General features: G+C 40.3%; 1 protein-coding gene across 2 annotated transcripts in view; it reads right to left on the bottom strand.

Annotated features, from left to right (window-relative positions):
* Positions 1 to 6,966: 6,966 nt before the first annotated feature.
* The window catches only part of LOC129765298 (NADH dehydrogenase [ubiquinone] 1 alpha subcomplex subunit 11), a 245,029-nt gene continuing 229,903 nt past the window's right edge, over positions 6,967 to 22,092 (bottom strand). Inside the window, exons 1-3 of one of the 2 annotated variants that reach the window (XM_055765453.1) lie at positions 7,776 to 7,927; positions 7,360 to 7,621; positions 6,968 to 7,291 (exon numbers count right to left, since the gene is read on the bottom strand). In XM_055765453.1, the coding sequence (XP_055621428.1) occupies positions 7,045 to 7,291; positions 7,360 to 7,616 (504 nt within the window). In that variant the 5' untranslated portion in view covers positions 7,617 to 7,621; positions 7,776 to 7,927 and the 3' untranslated portion in view covers positions 6,968 to 7,044. Of the gene's footprint in view, positions 7,292 to 7,359; positions 7,622 to 7,775; positions 7,928 to 22,092 lie in introns of those variants that run through there. The other variant, XM_055765454.1, reaches the window with a different exon arrangement.

Here is a 22,092-nt window from a genome sequence, read left to right on the forward strand (position 1 = left end):
ATCATGCTTGACACTGCTGCTGCTGCTGCTTATCAACAGCCTTGAATAATTTTTGTTGTAGGCTTAATAAACATAATATTTAAGAAAAATTTGTTCCATTAAATTATTTTTTGTAGGTTTTTTTTCATCGCCATCCGAAAATAGTCCATTTTTTTAATGCATACGTTAACATTAAATTGGATGAAAAATGGATTGAAATTTTCGAAATTCCATTCGGAAATTAAGACTTTTCCAGGTTGTAATCACGAAATTTTACTACCCCTCGAGTCATACTAGACAATGGTCGAGTTAAAGGCGTTCAAAATCATTTTACAATTTTTCGTTACACGATCAGTTTTACGATTTTCATTTCAGACCTTATATATTCCTTTTTTTTTTCACAAAGTATTGTACGATTTTCGGAAAAAAATATTGAAGTAAATAAGAGCAACAGAAATAACCCCAAAAAAAGTGTAATATCACCACAGCCTACTAGAAAGAAGATTAAAATTGCACTAGAAATGTTCTGACAAGGAAAAAACATGATGGGTATACATGCCTCACAGAAAAACAGCGCAACGTTTTCATACAAACTAGCCATATGGTCAAACCAAAATACCTATAAATGTGAGAATTTATTCAGATCATGGTACAATAATTTTGAATTGAACCGTCGCTTCAGACGGCGGGTCGGCGGCCGACTCGGATCGCATCACATCGATGACTTGGGGCCGACTGTGAGGTCACTGTAATGGGAACTTTACCCCCATTACAGTGACCTCAAAATAAATATCATTACCAAATACACCCATACCTCGCTATACGGCCGTTCTTTTACGGCATTTCGCTATAACGGTCCTCTTTAATTGAGGCACGTTTTCGATTTACGGCCTAAAATGTTTCGTTATAACTGCAAAAAAAATTTTGAGGATTGGTTCAAAAATCACTTTTGTACAGAAGTGAAAAAATATTTGCGATACAATAACTTAAGCAACATACAAATTAGTTATGTATACATACACATATTCCATGTAATATGAAGTTGTTTCATTTTTGTTTAGAGATAATTGTTGGTTTTTATGTATGTATGTTGTATGTATTGTATGTTTTATGATTATGTTACGTATGTATTTTTGATTCAAAAGAAATAAATTTAAATGAATTTAATTTTTGATTAAAATGAAATAAAAATAAAAAGATAAAATGCATTTTGAATGGTAAATCACGTTACATATTTAACAAATTTAGAACCGATCTGGTTGAATGAAATTGTATTAGAATAGTTGATTCCTTATACGGCTTTTCGCTTTGCGGCCGAATTTCGTGGAACGTATCTAGGCCGTAAAGCGAGGTATGGGTATAAAAAATTTATGATAAAAAATACTCCTTTTTGTGTAGCATTTTTACCCATGAGGTTTTTCCCGCGACAGAATATTTCTAGATGACTGTTGTGATATTACGCTTTTTTCTCTACGGCTATTTCTGTTGCTCTTGTTACCTTCCCGATTTTCCCGGTACCTATGCTGTTTTGGTGACCCGAAACGTTTGGCGGAAAATTTGAGAGTATTGAAAATGTAAATAGGTCAAATAAAATAAATTTCATTCGCTTCGCCGGTACGATATCCGCTGATCGATGTTCCCACGCAGATTATACGCCGTAACGGTAAGCAAGAGTGAACCGCATCACTGCATGTACACTCCTATGGAACAACCTGCAGGCCGTATAGAGGCTAAAATGCAATCCACTAGCACCCGAATGTTTGAATAGACACTATTTCCTATACAAAATATGACTCAGTACCCGCATGTGGGACCCCAAAGCAACAAAAGTGCCACTGGGTAAATCGACCCTCCCTCCACAGTATGCAAAAATAATATAATAACACCACGGATCATCAGAGCATAACAATTTGTCCAAAAATATAGTCACAATCAACCTTCCCTTCGCGTTTTATCTTTTTGTTCGTTTGCTGCCCTGCGCCCATCCTAACCTTTTTTCCCACCATAAAAGCCTCTAGAAAAACATCGTGGGTGCATAAATACGTGATAATAAAAGTGTTGCTGCCCGACGAAGCAGGTGCCGCGGGGATGTTCGCATTCAGCCTATGTTATAGTTAAAGAACACGCCTTTGCTTGTAATTATAGATAGAAGTTGGACAGGCGGAACACATGAACAACACTTCCACAAATTAACATTTAACACTTGACGGTAGAATAAAATCGGTAAACGTAAATTATGTTCATCCAATTTTCGGGACGATCTTGATCCAACCGAAGAATCACTATTGTTGATACCAGATGTATAAGTTCGTAAGCGCCATTTCCGGATTCTGAATGACTAGAGCTTAATGCCAAAATATCATAGAGTTGAATTGAGTATTTGAATTATTGCGATTTGTTGTTCACATAATTATTATTTCATTCACTTACATAATTGTGATTGTGAAATGTGGTGCATATAAATGTTTACTCAAAAAATACACTATAAAATTTTTAATGTTTTGCTATGGATACTAGAGATGTTTTCTAACGAATAAAATAAGAACTCATTCGAACTTTTTTTTCTCAAACGCATCTGATTCAAACTCACAGATTGTGTAGTCTAACGACCCCAGCCGCCGCTGTTTGTCGATCTAATAGAAATCTGTCCAGCGATCCATGAAACCAATTTCAAACTATTCAGCTTTTCACCGACAATCTGAATGCTCGGTTGAGTTGAGCGCGTATTTAACACTAAACGAAACAATCGATAGAAATGTTAGATAATAGATCGCCTTTTGGCGAATTTCCGCTCGATGCCATAACTATGGAAAAGGTGGCTCTAGAAATAGTCAGCCTCCACACCGCGGACGAAATAAAAATGCAACAGCGGATCCATTGTGTGTCTTCAATGGAAAGGTGACCGGCGGCAAAGCAGCACATTTGCTTTGATTGTATCGATTCACAGTCATCGCACGGAACGGAAAGATTTTACATTCCTCGGAAAGAATATGGGACGATCAATCGAACCTGCTCAGAACACGTTTTTGGCGTACTTTATTGCGCTGGATTTATTCGAATTGTGTGCAGCTAGTATCGTTGGTTTTATTCTTATTTGAAGATAATTCCAACACAGTATCTGAAACGTTCAATATTAACACCCCGTAAACGGAGAATTTATGTTCAATTCATCAAAAAAGGAATCAGAACAATTCAATCAAATCAAGTTAGGAACATTCGGATTCCTGTCGATCATTACATGGACGTACTTAGCACATCTGCTTACTTACTTTTTACTGTAAACTATGACTATTCACTATCATCCTCCGTATGCATTCCATTTTCTGGTCATCGTTACGCCTATCAAAACATCCGTCCTTCAGTGCAGCTGTTGCGGAGAAATTCAATAATCTTCTTTCGCAAAAAAAAATACATGCCATTCATTGCTGAAATTGGAGTTGTTGAAAGTAAAATGCTTGAAGAAAATTGTTTGCTCTTCAATGGCTGTATTGTTCCGCGTAGCTTCCGCCCGAGCGAGGATCCCTTTTCATGAAACTTCAAGTTCATAAGATGAATGTGTGGGGAAGGCACAAGGACAAATGAAATAAGTGTTGATGAATATTGAAAGCGGAACATTGAAAGTGTCACGCCATCTGAATATATCCTGAAGAGCATTGGATTGGTATGTACTTACCCATGCCTTGAATGCGAACAAATCAGCAAACTTTTTACCACTACGGACGATCTGCTGTTTAAAAGATAGACCACCGACCAAAGATGGGTTGTCCGGAAAGTTAATGTTGATTTTTGGGACGACGAAAACATCATTTTCAATCCAAGCATCATAATTTAATTTTATATCCATAGTTCTGTTCTTTTGCTATCTTTCACACAGCTTAAATATTCTATCCTGCCAGAACATGTTGGCTTCCTCGTCGAAAACTGCTGCGAGCCATACATGTAAGAAAGAGGTTTCTTGGTAGTAGGTCATAATACAGAATCCATTCCAAATCCCACCAGAAATAGAGTATATCTCCCTCCGGGCGAAGACCGGATATGTAGAAGAATTAATAAGCATGGTATAAATCCTCGCATAAGCGGAAATGCTAGTGTTTCGCCTGATTTTTTTATCGTTTATATTTCTTCCGAAAAACTACAGCATCACTACAGTCAATTGCAGAGAAATCAATATTCAAATTTTCACAGAATTCGTCATCCATGCTTTGGAATGAATCTTTTATCAACATTAATTTTTAATCAACTAATTTTTATTATATTTAGTACGGTTACAGATATACAGGTCGGACTCGATTATATATAATCGCAATTTCACTTTCAACGTTAATTTTCGAATCCAATACATAATTGAATCACAAAAAAAGCTACTTTTCTATTAATGTTTGACATTCATACATTAATGAAAAAATTGATTTCTTGAGATTCGATTATGTATAGGATTTGAAAATAATTGTTGAAAAAAAAATGGTCTACTATATATAATCGAGTCCGACCTGTATTTACCATAGTCCCATAATTAAAGTTGATTCTACTTAGAATCAGACAAACAAAATACATGTAAAATCTTTTTATATTGACTGGGGATTCCAAATTTTTCTCTTGAGTAATTTTATACTCTGAAACGTATTCGTACATTAATAACTCTGGGATACATCTACATTAGGATGCCAATGAAAATGGTCATCTCTAATTTAAAAAAATTACCTCATAAAAAATGTTCACCACATCGAAAAAACACCCTATGCCAAATATCTGCTCAATCGGACTCAAGCGAGAGTGGCGCAAAGCGGTCAAAGTTTGAGTTTTTTGATAATCGAAAAATCACCCTCCCCCCTTGGGTGATTTTTCGGAAATCTGGGTTTTCGAAAAAAAAAATTTGATGCCAAATGTCTTAAAATTGCATGAAACATCGAGATCTAGTGTCATCTCGAAAATTTTTTTTGTCAAAAATCGACACTCTGGGTTTTTTTCGGAAAACGAAACGAAAAGTATGGTTTAGGGTGCCAAAAAAATAGTTATCTCGATTTTTCATTCGGAACATGTTAAAAAATGTTGATTTGCACGATAATATACCCTGCAAATATTAGTTAATTCGGGCATTCGGAATTTTTTTTTAGATAACTGTAAATCTCAACGTTGTGCTCCCGTGGCCGAGTGGTTAGCGTCATAACTAACATGCCGGGTGTTCGGGTTCGATTCCCGTTCTGGTCGGGGGAATTTTTCGTCAAAGAAATTTCCTCCGACTTGCACTGTGATCACGCGTATTCTAGAGCTTGCCATTCAGAATGCACTCAAGGCGTGTTATTTGGCATAGAAATCTCAACTAAGTACTAATAAAAAATGACGCAAGTAAAACTACGTTGAGACGGCGAAGTTCCTCTAGGAACGTTAGTGCCATTGAAGAAGAAGAAGAAGAAGAAATCTCAACGTTCCATGCCATTTTAAGACATTTGGCATCAAATTTTTTTTTTTCGAAAACCCCGATTTCCTTTTTGATAATCGAAAAATCACCCAAGGGGGGAGCTTGGGTGATTTTTCGATTATCAAAAAACTCAAAATTTGACCGCTTTGCGCCACTCTCCCTTGAGTCCGATTGAGCAGATATTTGGCATAGGGTGTTTTTTCGAGGTGGTGAACATTGTGTATAGGGTAACTTTTTGAAATTTTATGGTCGATTTTTTTCCATACATCCATTGGCACCCTAATCTACATACACATTATCCTCAATAAAGCAATGTTGTTCCTCAATTTTAATCTCGTGGTAATTTCGTAAATTCATCAGACAATCATGAAATTCTCTAGCACTGTTTTGGAAAGCCACGAAACATTTGAGGGTAGAGATGAAAAACGTTAAGTACAGCATTGCGTCCAGAAATTTTAACTTAATGTAAGATATATACAAGTGCTAACCGGAGAACTGTCATGACAGAAAACTTTAGCATGTAAACCAGTATATTTATAACGAATAATGTAAAGAGTACAAAAACCAGGAAAAATCAAGATCATTTCAGAAAAATCAGGAAAAATTGAGTGTTCGTCAGGATATCAGGAAGCGTGCTAAAAAGTCTGGGATTCCTGAAAAATCAGGAAGGGTGACACCTCTGGTTGTAATAGATTGAGCCAATCGACTCCCTCAATTAGTGCAAAAATGTCGTAAATGTATCATGATTAAGCAAAAAGCGCTGGAAATTAGATAATTTTCTTGAAGTGATCGACTTTTCTATGTTCAATTTCCACCCACAATGGTTCAAAAACGATTTTTGTTTTGTGAATGGATGGCGGATTTTGTGCAATGACGGACATGCGATGTATTTTAGTCAGAACCAAGAAATTTCGTCAACAGTAAGAATTACATGGGTTAACTAGGTTTATCAGTTACAGTAGAACCCCGATTATCCGCGACCGGGTGATCCGCGGTGTCGATTATCCGCCAAAGAGTGTTCCATATTAATTCGATAAAACTTCCCGAATTTTGTCAGTGATTCGCTTACTCTTTTGTTTTGGTCATGGCTTTCACATTATCTGACCAATGGAGTCCACGACTTCACAGATGGATAATTTAAAGATTTTAGTTGATATAGTTTTAATGCTGAAATACCTTTTTTTATATTTGCACCTCATTTTCAGGCATTTTTTGCGTTATCCGCGATTTCCGCTATACGCGGAGCTCTATTCCGCGGATAATCGTGGTTCTACTTTAAATAAGTGTAAAATTTACTTTTCTTCAAAATGGTCGTTGTATATTGTTATGGCTTTGTATGTTTGTTGAGAACTAGTTGGAGTCACTCTTGAGTATGCAGGGTTGTTTACGCAACTTTGTTGAATGCCATCATATTTCAAACGAAGTGATTAAGTTAAGTGCTTTTGAATATTCATGCCCTGACAATGATAAAAACCCTTCGGAACCAAATTGGAGATACGTATCGATTACCCAACCTCCATAACAGCATGACATGGCTATCATAAAACCTTAATTAAAGACTTTCGAGTTTTTTCAACATAATATATTTCTTTCTAAATGTTTCCTTCGTGAATAACTTCGACCAGCTCGGTTGCAAAACATGTGACCTATTTACCAGTCGTCCAACCACGCTCCCGTTCCTGCGTTATGGTAAAATCGTTCCATTTAGGGTTGAGCGTGCCGTGGGCGTGCTGCTTCACTTCCGGGAAAAATTCCCAGCCTTCGTCGATTGAATCCTTTTTAACTGCGGCAGCGATACTGAAGAACAACCCGGAAACGAGTCCGGAAACTACACTACGTTTCCAAGCGCCATAGATACCCCCCGCTGCGAAACCTCCAACAACGTAATTCCATCTGAAAGCGACATAACATAGAATAATTTCATTGTTACGACGAGAATTACTCATACAGTTAACACTTACGCATCATCCTTTCCACGCAATTTTGTTGCGGCATAAGTGCCCACTGTGAAAGCCGAAGCCATTCCCATGAACGGGCCGGTAAAGTAGACATATCGGGCAAGTGACGGTACCACACCTTTCGGCTTGGAAACCATCAAAACCTCGACGGAGGAATAAGCAACACCGGTCATTAATGCATATTTGTTGGTAGTGAACATTTTCCCGACCAAGTCGGTTCCTTCTGGACTATCATAATAGTGCGACTTGAGAAAGTTCATCCTGCCTACAATTCAAATAACGTTCAGTATGATTGCTTTTCAGCACACAAAAACAACAATGGGAATCGGTAATCGGTAATGAATTAGAGAGACTTTAAACTCTGAGAGTTCATTCGTCTCTAATGGGAATCAAAGATTTTTCATCATTAAAATACCTACCAGATCCTGGGGACAATTACAATTTTACGTAATTTGTGCAGGATAGAACTGACTTTGACACTAAACAAAACAAAAACAAAACGGCTGCGTACTGATCGAGAACAACCCACTGGTTTCAACTGTCGTGAATGTTGCATCGCTTTGAGTCAGGGATGCCAGATGCTGATATATGCGATCATTTTAATTCTCCTGTACTCGCGCAAAAAATGGTAACTCGTGTTTTCACAGACTGCGCGCGTCCCTGTAATATTGCTATTGTGTATTTTTGGGTTTAATTGGTATTTATTTAAAAAACATATAATTGAATGAAAAATATCCAGAAAATATGTTTTCTTCGACTTCTTTCAGTGTTAAGGGTCATTTAATTCAGTCACCTCATGGATTCTCTGTCTGTCAAATCGTGTGGGCGAGTATAGATGGATTAAAGGATGTGACTTAAGCCGGGTTCAGACGGTGCGAGTAAGCATACGAGTCGGTCTAGTCAGTTACTGCAGTGCAGCTACTCACACCGTGTGAACACATCATGCCAGTTATTGTCATGTGTGATCCGGCGTGCGAGCTACTTCAAAGTTTTTTGAATTTACTCGCACTTGCATGCTTCACAACGTCAAAAACAGAATTTAGCGTTCGAATCAGTGATGCCAAATGTAATGAAATGTCTCAATTTTTAAGATATTTGAAAATATGTGAAGATATTTATAGACTTGAAAATTATTGGAAAAACAAATAAAACCCTCATAGTTTCTAAACGAAATAATTGTTATTTCGTTTTGCACGCTGGCGGGGCACGCTTTCTTTTTGAGATAGTTTTCTTGAGAATCTCTAATATAGAATCATTATCAGATCACAACTTACAAAAAAAGTATTGTTCTAAGAAACAGAATACATATTCGATTTAAAAAAGTACATTTTCATTCATTATTAAAATTTTTGAAGCGTATTTATTGCACCTGCAAATCGACTATCATTTTCATTTCACAAAATAAATAAAATTAAAAAAAAAATCTTTTAGACTACCATTTATAACATCACATCCTTTCGGAATTATCTGAGCTATGGATGTTTTCGAGATTCTAAAAAATATCGACAACAATCCCAACGATATTCCAAAACAAAGGCACATCAATGTCATTTCTAATTTAACTCTTGCAGGTACAGCATCCCTCATGACTGTATCTTGGCGTTGTATTCGTGGAGCAATTAAATCCAACAGTTTTTTCACTTGTTCAGGTGTTATTATCAACACTGCTCTGTAATCTCGGGGATCCTCATCGTAGAGTTCCTTCAATATTGTATTTGTTGCTCCTTTTCTTTGCATCTAATTCCTGGCCCGAATCCTTTTCTCTTTCTGCTTTTTCGGATAGTACCTTCAGTTCAAAGAAATTCAGCACAAAGTATGTATTTTTAAACACGATCAGCGTTTGTTTTGCTATAAAATTGTGTGATGATACATTCAACTGAAAACCTAAGATGAAAACTGCCAATAAAGAAGTCGATTTTGGACCAATCATTTGACAAATTCGGACCTGATTGCTGTTTCTGACTATTTGATGGACATTTGAAAAGTCGCCTGGCATCCCTGGTAAACCCGTGCCGTAGTATCTAGTTTCTCGCCAGCAGCTCACACTGTGTGAACGGACAAGGCGAGTCAACCAATTGTCAAGCGAGTCCACCGGGTCAGTAGCTGCTCATTGTCAAGTCAGCTACTAGCAACGTATAAATGGGCCTTTATTGTGAAAACGTTTGATTTTGTGAAATCATTTTAAAGCATGCGAAGACTCGTGATTTTTTTTGTAAATAAAAGGAATGGGTTATATCTATGATATAACCGCAAGGTTGACGTGAGACTACCATTGGCTTAGTAATCATTTGTTTGTATTGATTAAATCATTGATTGAATGAAACAATTTTAGAATTCTATTGAATTCAGAATATTTGATGTGTAAGTAAAGAATTTGAACAAACGCCATGTAATGAAAGGCATCTTGGTGTTGATGACTGTGTTAGGGAACACATTTCGATGGGAACAAAAGTTTCCCCAACTTGCATGTATTTGCAATGTCAATTTTCCTAGGCGTCTTGATTTAGATGGCTTTGTTAGAGAACATATGTTCTGTTCAGCGTTCAGTGTATACTTGAGAGCGGATCGAGTTCTGTGAACGCGCACTGTTGCTGACGGAGATGATTTGGTACGGGCCGGAGGCCGTCATATTTGTTTACAATCAATGGAAAGATGGTATTATGCGAAATTGAATTATTATGATAAGTTGAATTAAATAAAAGGAAATATAGATAAATAGGATAGTTGGATAGAATCTAGAACCGAATTGAAGTTGTTTTTTTTTTTTTTTTTTATAATTCGTTTATTTGTACAGGCTCAGTTACATAGGTTTAAAGAAGCCAAACTCTCAACTATACTTTTACTATTAACATGTTTTCTTGATTCTACGGTTAATGAAATAGGAAACCGATTACTCGCGGTTGACTCGAGTTTAGAAGGGTGACACATTTTCTTTAGGAAAAGGATGGGATGTAAGGAGATTGTAACCATGTTCACACTCACACTCACACTCACTTTCACATTCATACTCACACATCACACTGAATTCTTAAACTATCCTCACATCTAATATGTATTAACAATTTAACTTATTCTAATGTTAGGGAACCGATAGCTCGCGAAGGACGAAAAGGAGGAGAAAATGGGGGGGAAAGGATGTAAGAACAATCACACTCGAAGATCGATATCTTTAAGGAAAACATATATTTGGGACATGTAATCAAGGTCTAACCGAGCCAACACATCTCTCACCGGCACATTGGGCTGCCTTCCTCGAGCCCGAAGGGAGTTTTCTAAATTCGATCTGGCGACAAAATATAGCTCGCACGACCAAACAACGTGTTCGATGTCGTGGTAACCATGGCCACAAACGCAGAGATTGCTGTCGGCAAGCTTGAAACGAAAAAGCAGCGCATCTAAAGAACAGTGATTGGACATGAGTCGGGAGAAGGTCCGAATAAAGTCCCGACTCAAGTCCAGACTTTTGAACCATGGTTTGAGGCTAACCTTAGGGATAATCGAGTGGAACCACCGGCCCAATTCATCTTCGTTCCACTTGCGTTGCCAGTTAGCGATGGTATTTTTACGAACTAAAGAATAAAATTCATTGAAGGCGATTTGACGCTGATAAATATCGCCTTCAATTGCACCTACCTTTGCTAATGAGTCAGCCCTCTCATTACCCGAAATGGAGCAATGTGAAGGGACCCAGACAAAAGTAATGACATAACAGCGTCTGGATAAAGCACTCAAAATTTCTCGTATTCTCTCAAGGAAGTACGGCGAGTGCTTTTCCGGCCTCACTGAACGGATAGCTTCGACAGAGCTAAGACTATCCGTTACAATGTAATAGTGTTCAACAGGTCGTGAGGCGACGCTGTCCAGCGCCCAGTGTATTGCTGCCAATTCAGCAATATATACTGAGCAAGGATACTGAAGACTGTGTGAGGTGCTAAAAAATTTGTTGAACACTCCAAATCCTATGGACTCATTCATAGAGGACCCATCAGTAAAGTACATATTATCACAATTGACACGCCCATACTTTGCTTTGAAGATCGTAGGAGCGATCCTCGATCGAAGATAATCTGGAATTTCATGGATTTTCTCCTTCATGAACAGATCAAAATGTACAGAGGAATTGATGTAGTCAGAAAAACAAACACGGTTGGGAATATACGAAGAAGGATCAACCTGCATGGTGATGAATTCATGATATGAGCTCATGAATCCAGAATGAAAATTTAGCTCGATAAGCTGCTCAAAATTTCCGATCACCAATGGGTTCATAACCTTACACCGGATGAGGAACCGAAGAGATAATAAATTGAAGCGATCTTTTAGTGGGAGTAGGCCTGCCAAAACCTCGAGACTCATGGTATGCGTTGAGGGCATACATCCCAACGCGATACGGAGACAAAGATACTGAATTCGCTCGAGTTTAATGAGGTGTGTTTTGGCAGCTGATTGAAAACAGAAACTGCCATACTCCATCACTGAGAGAATAGTTGTTCGATACAACATTATAAGATCTTCGGGATGGGCTCCCCACCAGGTGCCGGTAATTGTACGGAGAAAGTTTATTCTTTGTTGACATTTTTTACTCAGATACCTAATATGGGCCCCCCAAGTACATTTAGAGTCGAACCAGACCCCAAGATACTTGAATGACATAGCATGAGTGATCGGTTTACCCAAAAGTTGAAGCTTTGGTTTTGCTGGTTTATGCTTCCTAGAAAAAACCACCATCTCTGTTTTCTCCGTGGAGAATTCGATCCCTAGCCCAATGGCCCAGGTTGAAAAATTGTTCAAAGTAGCTTGTAAGGGTCCTTGCAGGTCGGATTCGTTTGATCCTACGACAGACACCACTCCATCATCTGCAAGTTGTCTTAGGTTGCAATTTTGTGTAAGGCAATTGTCGATGTCGCTTACATAGAAGTTGTACAAAAGGGGGCTTAAACATGAGCCCTGAGGGAGGCCCATGTAAGAGATCCGACTCACTGCCGAATCTCCATGAGAAAAATTCAAATGTTTCTCACAAAGCAAGTTATATAACATATTATTCAATAGAGGCGGCAGACCCCGAGAGTGTAATTTGTCTGACAGGACCTCTATTGAAACTGAATCAAACGCCCCCTTTATGTCCAAGAATACTGAAGCCATTTGTTTTTTTTCGGCGTAAGCCATTTGAATTTCTGAAGAAAGCAACGCAAGACAATCATTCGTCCCCTTGCCCCTGCGGAACCCATATTGTGTATCTGAGAGTAGGCCATTCGTTTCAACCCATCGATCAAGGCGAAACAAGATCATTTTCTCCAACAATTTCCGTATACAAGACAGCATTGCTATTGGGCGGTACGAATTGAAGTCGGACGCGGGTTTTCCGGGTTTTTGAATAGCTATAACTCGTACTTGTCTCCAATCATCTGGAACAATATTATGTTCCAGAAACCGATTGAATAAATTCAACAAGCGATGTTTCGCCACACCAGGGAGGTTTTTCAACAAGTTGAACTTAATTCTATCCGATCCTGGAGCCGAATTGTTACAAGAAAGGAGAGCAAGAGAGAATTCTACCATCGAAAACTCGGAATCAAGATCGCACCTATCTTGTGGTATGTCTCGAACAATTTTTTGCACAGGAGCGGAATCAGGACAAACCTTCCGTGCAAAATTAAAAATCCATCGATGTGAATATTCTTCGCTTTCATTCGTTGATGAGCGATTTCGCATGTTTCGAGCCACTTTCCATAATTTTTTCATTGACGTTTCTCGTGATAAACCTCCCACGAAATTTCGCCAATAAGCACGTTTTTTCCCTTTGATCAAATTTTTGAACTGATTCTCAAGGGCTAAATACATTTGAAAATTTTCAGGGGTTCCACGTTTCCGAAAAGCTTTAAATGCATTCGATTTTTCTACATAAAGCTTGGAACATTGGCTATCCCACCATGGATTGGGAGGCCTTCGGCGAATGGTGGAACCTGGGATGGGTTTCGTTTGAGCGCGAACCGCGCTGTCATATATCAAACGAGAAAGGAAGTTATACTCCTCCAATGGAGGTAAACCATCTCTGGAATTGATGGCTAGAGCAATCGCGTCCGCATATTTTTTCCAGTCAATGTGTCTTGTGAGGTCATATGCCATGTTTATAGATTCAGAAGAATTCGACCCAATGGTGATGGAAATTTTGATTGGCAAGTGATCACTACCGTTGGGATCCTGGATTACATTCCACTTGCAATCTAACGATAGTGAATTCGAGCAAAGCGAGAGGTCAAGAGCACTAGGGTTAGCAGGAGGTTTAGGTACACGTGTTGTTTCCCCAGTGTTCAAAATGGTCATATTGAAGCTGTTACAAAGGTCATATATCAACAATGAACGATTGTCGTCGTACTGTTCCCCCCAGGCAGTTCCGTGAGAGTTGAAGTCTCCCAAGATCAATCGTGGCTCAGGAAGGAGTGAGCACATGTCATCAAGTTGTTTGCGGCTAACCGCAGCTCTCGGAGGCCAATACAAGCTGACAATACAGAGGTCTTTGCCTCTGATGTTTGCATGACAAGCAACAGCTTCGATCCCTCCAATAGTTGGAAGGTCAATTCTAAAAAATGAGTGGCACTTATTGATCCCCAAAAGCACCCCTCCGTATCTATCATCACGGTCCAAGCGTATAATATTAAAATCGTGGAAAGAGATATCATCTCGCGAAGAAAGCCACGTTTCGGACAGAGCAAAAACATCACAATTGAAGTTATGAATTAAAAATTTGAATGTATCCAATTTAGGGATAAGACTACGACAATTCCACTGTAAAACAGTGATATCTCCGACCTCTCTATTTGAATTAGACATCAAGAGAGATAATCATTGCAAGGAGGGGCCATGTTTGCATCAATTGCTGCAAAATTGTCTTTAATACTGGAAGCATTGAAATGACAATGGTTCTGATGGAGTCGGAAACGTTAAAACACTTGAAGATTTGATCCAAAAGGTCAGACAACTTTATAAATCCCGATTGGGAAGTTGAACTGGACGGAAAAATAGGGACAGTTGGGGTTTTTGATGTCCCCTCGAGTGCTGGGTTGTTCGAAGGTGAACTATTACCACGGAAGCCAGGAGGAACCTGATTTTGCTTGTCCGCTGCACTCGATTTTTTAGGCAAGCTAACAGAGGATATAACCGTGGGGACTTGTTCTTGAACTTTGGGAGTGGTCACATTTTTGCGCCGGGGATTCCCTTTGAAAATAAACGGTGTGCCCTCGCTAGCTGTGTCCGCTTCCATTTCATCAACTGGCAACGCGGAAAAGGTATTGTGTGTTGAGATTGGTTGTTGTTGTTGAGCCAGTAGAGAAGCGCCCTTTAAAATTTCCGCAAAAGTACGTTTCGAGCGTTCCTTTAAAGAGCGCTTCTGCTTCTCCCAGCGACTCTTGTAAGTTTCACAAGCTGAGAGCACGTGTGGGGATCCTCCGCAATATGGACACTTATGCTCAGTCGCACTGCAGGATTTCCCCACATGTTGCTCTCCGCAAGTGGCACAGCGCTCCTTGTTGGCACAATAATCTGCTGTGTGACCAACTGACTTGCATTTGTTGCAAGTCATGGGCTTTGGCACGAAGAGTCGCAGTGGTAGCCTCAATTTGTCTACCATAACGTAGTCAGGGAGGGCGGAACCAGCAAAAGTTACTCGAAACGAGTCGGACGGCGTGAATTTTGTTTTTCCCTCTTCCTGGGACACTTTTCCTAACTGTTGGCAGTCCAAAATTTTAACTATCGACCGAGGAAGCTTTTTAAATCTGCCATCTCCCTTTTTTATAAATTCGCTCGTCAGACCCGTTTCTGTAATCACCCCCGAAATTTCTACGTTATGGCAGGGCACATAGGCGCGATATTCTAGGATGAATCTATTGTCGACAACAATCTCGTTAGCTTGCTTCCGATCAGCCACGACAACACGCAGTTTGTTCGGTCTAACCTTTCTCATTTCGACCACGGAGGAATAATTTTTTGTCAGATCTTTCATAATCTGAATGACATTCAGCGATTTCCCGTTGGGTTTGGGCCGGAAGAAAACAACCCATGGACCAGTTCCAGGTGCATCCTCTGGATAAACCTTGACACGGGGAGAGGACAAAACAGAAGAAGAAGACGAGGACGAGGTTTGGGTGGGAACGGGGACGGTAGAGGGGGGAGATGAGGTGGATGGTTGAGAGGGATCAGGAGCAACAGATGAGGAATGCGAGGTCGATGGTTGAGTTAAAACGGGGGGGTTCGGGGGATGAGTGGCGAGGTTTGTGGATTTCTTAGAGGGGGGCTTTTTAATCGACGACTCTTCTGTATCACACGGAACGCGCTTAAGCGATTTTCCGGCACCTTTTTGTGCAACGGAAAGGGAGTCATCGAAGGAGATCTCCATATTAAAAGACCCCCCACCTTCATCAATCATTTATGTGGCTGATAATTGCAATAGTTTGAATGATTCCTATAACCTAATAAAAAAAACAAAGAAAAACAAAAAATAATAAAACTACTTGCTAACGCACACCAGTGCGATGATTGCGGTAACGGCTGCTGCTCGATCGGATGATTGCAGACGCCGCTGCGATTGTGCACTTTTCAGTCCGGTGCTCGTTCTCACGTTCTCACTCACAGCGATTCACACGAGATGCACCAGTACAATTTAACTTAGCGATCGGCTGATCGCGTGTTGGGCGCTCGGCACAAATGAAATGGTGTATCACACCACTAAGCGCGTTCTTCCACACTGATATTGTGTGCGTGCGATTGACCACCGTGTCCGACTCCAATTTGCGATGGCGATGAATTGGCGAGAAATGAAAGCCAGCCACTTTGGCAGGCCTTGTTGCGGCTTCTCCACTCGCTGATTGCGAGGTTGAACACAATGTCCACAAGACCACGGTAAACGCGTGATAATAAAAACACCAGGGCGAGTAAGGTTAATAACAGCTTACAGCACTCGATCACGATTACGGGAACGCGAAAGTAAACGACTGATTGCTTGCGCTGTCCAGACTTGAATGGTAATGAAGTTGTTGTTGCTGAAGAATTTAAATAGAAAACTAAAATGTAAGGAAAATAATTATTTGTACCTATGTAATTTAAACATGAAAATAATTACAGCTTTGAGTGCTTCAAAGTAACAGTACTCCAAGGATTGTTTTTTTACGAACGAAACACTACTCAAAGATTTTATATTCTTTCTGATGGAGAGATACAACTATCCTTGCTGTGACCAGGACGACAGCTTCGATGCTAGTGTTCGCTGCGATCGTTGCCGGAAGTGGTTCCATTTCTCGTGCGTTGGAGTCGACGATAGTATTGCGGAGGTGGTATGGTTTTGCCTGCCGTGCATTGGAGAAGACGAATCCATTCGACAATCTGTTGGAACGACAGGGAAGACAAGAACGCGGTCGCAATCTCATGTGACTGTAAGATCCGGTAGTAGCAAGATCGAAGAAACCCATCAAGTTGGTGAGTCTTTGAAAAATAAGAATACTCAAAAAGACATTGTAAAAGATAGTAGTAAAGCGGAAGTTTCGAAAGAAAATAAAAATAAAGAAGATTTTACGATAGGGGATCAAGAAATATCCCAGTTAGGTGTTGAAAATATTAATAGTTCGATACAAAATTATTTCGCGCCTGCTATTCCTAATTCTGAAACTACAAAAACGGGTCACAATGTTCCTAAAGATCCACGACGTGTACGTAAAAGCGGAAGTGTGTTGTCAACGGAATCGAGAAAAGAAAAAGCTATGCGAGAACTCGAGAGGTTAGAGGAAATGAGCCGAATTAAACAACTTGAGGAGGAAAACGAAAGGAAGATCTTAGAACTAGAGAAGAAACGGATCGAAAGGCTGCGCCAAGAAGCACAGAAGAAACATGATTTACTTTTGGACTTTTGGAAGAAGAGTCGGATCCTGATGAGGAAAATGTTTCTGGGCAAGACAAAGTCGATTACCACGAAAAGGAGACTGGGGCAAACCGGGAAGTCTATCGTCAACAAGAGCAACATGAAATTCGACAAGATAAAAAAAACATAAAACAGGACAAAATCGGAGCTCGATATGTCGAGTCCCAAGGAATCCTGACAATGATTGTTCCTCCGATTCGACGGATGGAGAGGCTAATGTTTGTGCAAAAAGTGAATCGAAACAATTCACCCGAATACAGAGTGGACCGTCACGGTTGCAAATCGCATCTCGACAGGTTTACTCCAAAAGTCTTCCGAAGTTTGCTGGTGATCCGCAAGAATGGCCACTGTTCATCAGTGCATACGAACAGGCAAATTTATCGTGTGGATTTACAAATGCTGAAAATTTAGTTCGGCTTCAGGAAGCCCTTAAAGGAAAGGCACTAGAAGCTGTCAGACATCGTATGCTGTTGCCTGAAAACGTACCAGCAGTCATCGAGAAGTTGAGAAAGCGCTTCGGTAATCCAGAAATTTTATCGACTATGTTAGCTAACCGTATACGACAACTCCCAGGTCCCAATTCGGAGAATTTGGAAACTATAATAGAATTCGGGAGTGCTGTTGAGGAGTTCACTGAGCACTTGAAGGCAGCGAAACTTGTGGATCATCTAAAGAATCCCATTTTTATGCAGAGCCTAGTGCAGAAATTGCCGACAAGCTACGCGATGGAGTGGGTAACATTTAAACGTCAAGCTAGAGTGGTGGACCTACAAACATTTGGTGCTTTCATGGAGGAATTGGTTGAGAAGGCTCTAGAGGTGCACTTTGAGCGAATCGAACTGGAAGATTTAATAGTCTCAAAAAGGCGAGAAAAGTCGAAAGTCAAGGGTTTCATTCACAAGACTGACGGGGATTGTCAAAATTATAGTTGCCAATTTCAATCCAGAGAATCATCGCCATGCAAATTATCTGATACACCCAGAAAAACTCACGAAACTAATACGATAAAACATGATAGAAAAATTGATTTGAAGTGTTCCATTTGTTTGATGTCTGGACATTATGGAAGAAATTGTATACAATTTCGATTATTGAGCCTCGAAGAGCGGTGGAAAACTGTATATCGACTAGATTTATGTGCACTGTGTCTCTACAATCACGGAGAAAAACCATGCAGATCAAGATTAGTCTGTGGTATTAATGGATGTAATGATCATCATAATTCTGTATTGCATGGAATGCCTGTTGCGGGTCCGTCGAGAGTTGAAGGTAGATGTAACAGCCATCGACAGTCCGGAAAGACTATTCTGTTCAGAATGGTACCTGTGACACTGTACAATAAATCCAAAAATGTAGATACATTGGCACTCATCGATGAAGGGTCGTCAGTCACATTGATTGAAGCAGAGACAGCGAAGCTACTCGATGCCGACGGAGAGTTGGAACCGTTAAAAATGTGCTGGACGAACGGGGTTAGTCGCACGGAGGATAGATCAAAAAAATTATGTTTGGATATTTCCGGAGAAAATATGCCCATGCGTTTCAAATTTAATGCTCGAACTGTAACCAAGTTGGACCATCCTCTCCAAGGTTTTGACTCCCGGAAGCTTACTGAATATTTAGATTATTTGGATGACATCAAAATACCGAGCTACGAAGAAGCTACACCAAAAGTGCTGATAGGTCTAGATAACATTCACCTTATCTCACCTTTAGATTCCCGGATCGGAGATTCGGGGTATCCAATTGCTGTTCAGTGCCGATTGGGGTGGACAGTGTATGGGCCATGTCCAGGACTGGTCACAAGTGTTCCATTTATTGGACACCATCGTTGTATGTGTGAAGAATGTAGCGCGTCTGATCGACAATTAGATGCTTTACTGAAAGATCATTTTCAACTGGAATCGGTAGAGGTCCCATCAATTCGTCTGGAATCGAAAGAAACCCGTCGAGCACGTGAAATATTGGGAAGAACTACCAGACGCATCGGCGAAAGATTTGAGACCGGATTATTATGGAGGGAGGACCGCATATTTTTCCCAGAAAGCTACTCAATGGCTTTTAAGCGACTCAGGAGTTTGGAGTTACGAATGGAGAGATATCCGGGAGTACGTGATAAACTGCAATGTCAGCTAAAAGAGTACATAAAAAAGGGCTACGCCTATCATATAACGGAACGGGAACTTCGTGAAACACCAACAGGAAAAGCTTGGTATTTACCACTGAATTTCGTAATAAATCCGAAGAAACCTGATAAGGTTCGATTCGTGTGGGATGCCGCAGCGAAGGTCAACGGTGTTTCACTGAACGATAAACTTCTAAAAGGTCCAGATATGTTGACATCATTATCCGGGGTTATTAGCAGCTTCCGTGAGAGAAAGATTGCATTTGGGGGTGACATTCGTGAAATGTTTCACCAAATAAGGGTTCGCGCAGAAGATCGACAAGCTCAACGTTTTCTTTTCCGCACGAACCCAGGCGATGAGCCACAGATTTATGTGATGGACGTGGTTATCTTCGGAGCTAGTTGTTCTCCTTGCTCATCTCAGTTCATTAAGAATTTGAATGCACAAGAGTATTCTGCAGAATATCCAGAAGCAGCCGAAGCGATTATGAGTAAGCATTATGTTGACGACTACTATGACAGCGTTGATACCGTGGAAGAGGCAGTTCGACGAGCCAATGAAGTGAAGCAATTACATGCGAAAGGAGGCTTCGAGATTCGGAATTGGGTCAGTAATTCCTTAGATGTCATGCACCGCCTAGGTACAAACCAATCGGAAGAATCCAAGGTTCTGGATGTTGATAAGAATGAAGAAGCGGCTAGAGTGTTGGGAGTAAAGTGGAATACGGTAGATGATGTATTTATTTTTACGCTAGACATGCGGAAAGACCTTCAGCCGTTCATTCAGGATAGTGCATGGCCTACTAAACGGATTGCATTGAGGTGCATCATGAGTATGTTCGACCCTAAACAATTTCTTGCTCCACTGCTAATTCACGGACGTATTCTGATGCAAGATCTTTGGTGAAGTGGTATCGGCTGGGACGATAAAGTAAGAGAGGAGCATTATGAAAGATGGTTAAAATGGACACGCTTACTTACGTTGATTGACACCATCAAAGTACCACGATGTTACTTGGGAGAAGCGAATTCAAAAGTATACAAGTCGATACAGCTGCATGTATTCGTCGACGCTGGTGAAGAAGCCTATGGAAGTGTAGCATATTTCCGATTCACCGACAAAGAAATTATTCGTTGTGCGTTCGTTGAAGCGAAAGCAAAGGTGGCACCGTTACAATATTTATCCATCCCTCGAAAAGAATTGGAGGCTGCTGTATTGGGGGCACGTTTATCAAAAATAATTAGAGATAATCACTCATTTTTAATCCCAAAAGTATTCTTTTGGACTGATTCGAATGCTGTTTTTTCCTGGGTGAGGTCAGAGCAAAGGAAGTATAAGCCATTTGTGGCCCACCGTATTGGAGAGATTTTAAGCATCATAAATCCTGATGACTGGTATTGGGTTCCCACAAAGTTCAACGCAGCTGATGATCTTACAAAATGGGGAAAGACCACAGAGTTACGATCAGAAAGTCGATGGTTCCATGGACCGGAATTTTTGTATCTTTCGGAAAAACTGGCCAGAACAGAAACAAATCGCAGCAGAAATAGTAGAAGAACTGAGGACAAGTGTACTGTTCCATGAAATTGAACTACCCGAAGGATTAGTTCAACGAGTACAACATATTTCCCGCTGGAACGTGTTGGTTCGAACAATTGCGACATCAATACGATTCGTTTCGAATTGTAAACGTCGAGTAAAAGGTATGGCTATTGAGGCATTGCCTTTTTCAAGGAGAATAAACAAGAAATCATTATTTCCATCCGTCGAAGTACCGTTACGACAGGAAGAATACCTGGCAGCCGAAAATTGTTTATGGCGGGTTGCACAGGGAGAAGAATTCGCAGACACGGTGAAGGTTCTAGTGAAAAATAAGGAGCTAGCGATTGGGGAAAAAATTCAGTTGGAGCGGTCGGATCAACTGTATCCATTATCACCGTTTCTAGATGAGTTTGGAGTCATCAGAATGGAAGGCAGGGCAGAGCGGGCCGTATATGCAGCATTTGATGCACGTTATCCCATTATTCTTCCGAAAAAACACATAGTAACATCCAAATTGGTTGAGTATTATCATATACAATGCGGCCATAGCAGCAGAGAAACAGTTGTCAACGAAATTCGTCAACGTTTTTACATTAGTTGCCTTCGATCAATAGTTAAAAAAATAATGAAAAATTGTTTGTGGTGTAAGATAAGAAAAACGAAACCTATAGTGCCACGAATGGCACCCCTTCCAGCACAACGGTTGGCGGCTAGGATGGATCCAGTTTCATACGTCGGAATTGACTATTTCGGTCCATTAGAAGTGTCTATCAGTCGACGGAAGGAAAAAAGATGGGTGGCATTATTCATGTGTATGACGGTACGTGCAATACATTTAGAGGTGGCGTACAGCCTGACGACGGAGTCGTGCAAAATGGCGATCAGAAGGTTTGTTAAGCGTCGTGGTAGTCCCATCGAAATCTTCTCGGACAACGGAACAAATTTTGTAGGAGCGAGTAGAGAATTGGCATCGGAGATTCACAGAATTAATGTAGATTGTGCCGACACATTCACTAACGCTCGTACACGATGGAATTTTAACCCACCATCTGCACCGCATATGGGAGGAGTGTGGGAGCGAATGGTTCGTTCGGTTAAGGAAGCCATGAAAGTGTTTGCTGATGGAGGAAAGTTGACTGACGAGATCCTGCAGACAGTACT

The sequence above is a fragment of the Toxorhynchites rutilus genome, chromosome 2, assembly GCF_029784135.1.
Source record: "Toxorhynchites rutilus septentrionalis strain SRP chromosome 2, ASM2978413v1, whole genome shotgun sequence".
Classification (NCBI taxonomy): Eukaryota; Metazoa; Arthropoda; class Insecta; order Diptera; family Culicidae; genus Toxorhynchites; species Toxorhynchites rutilus.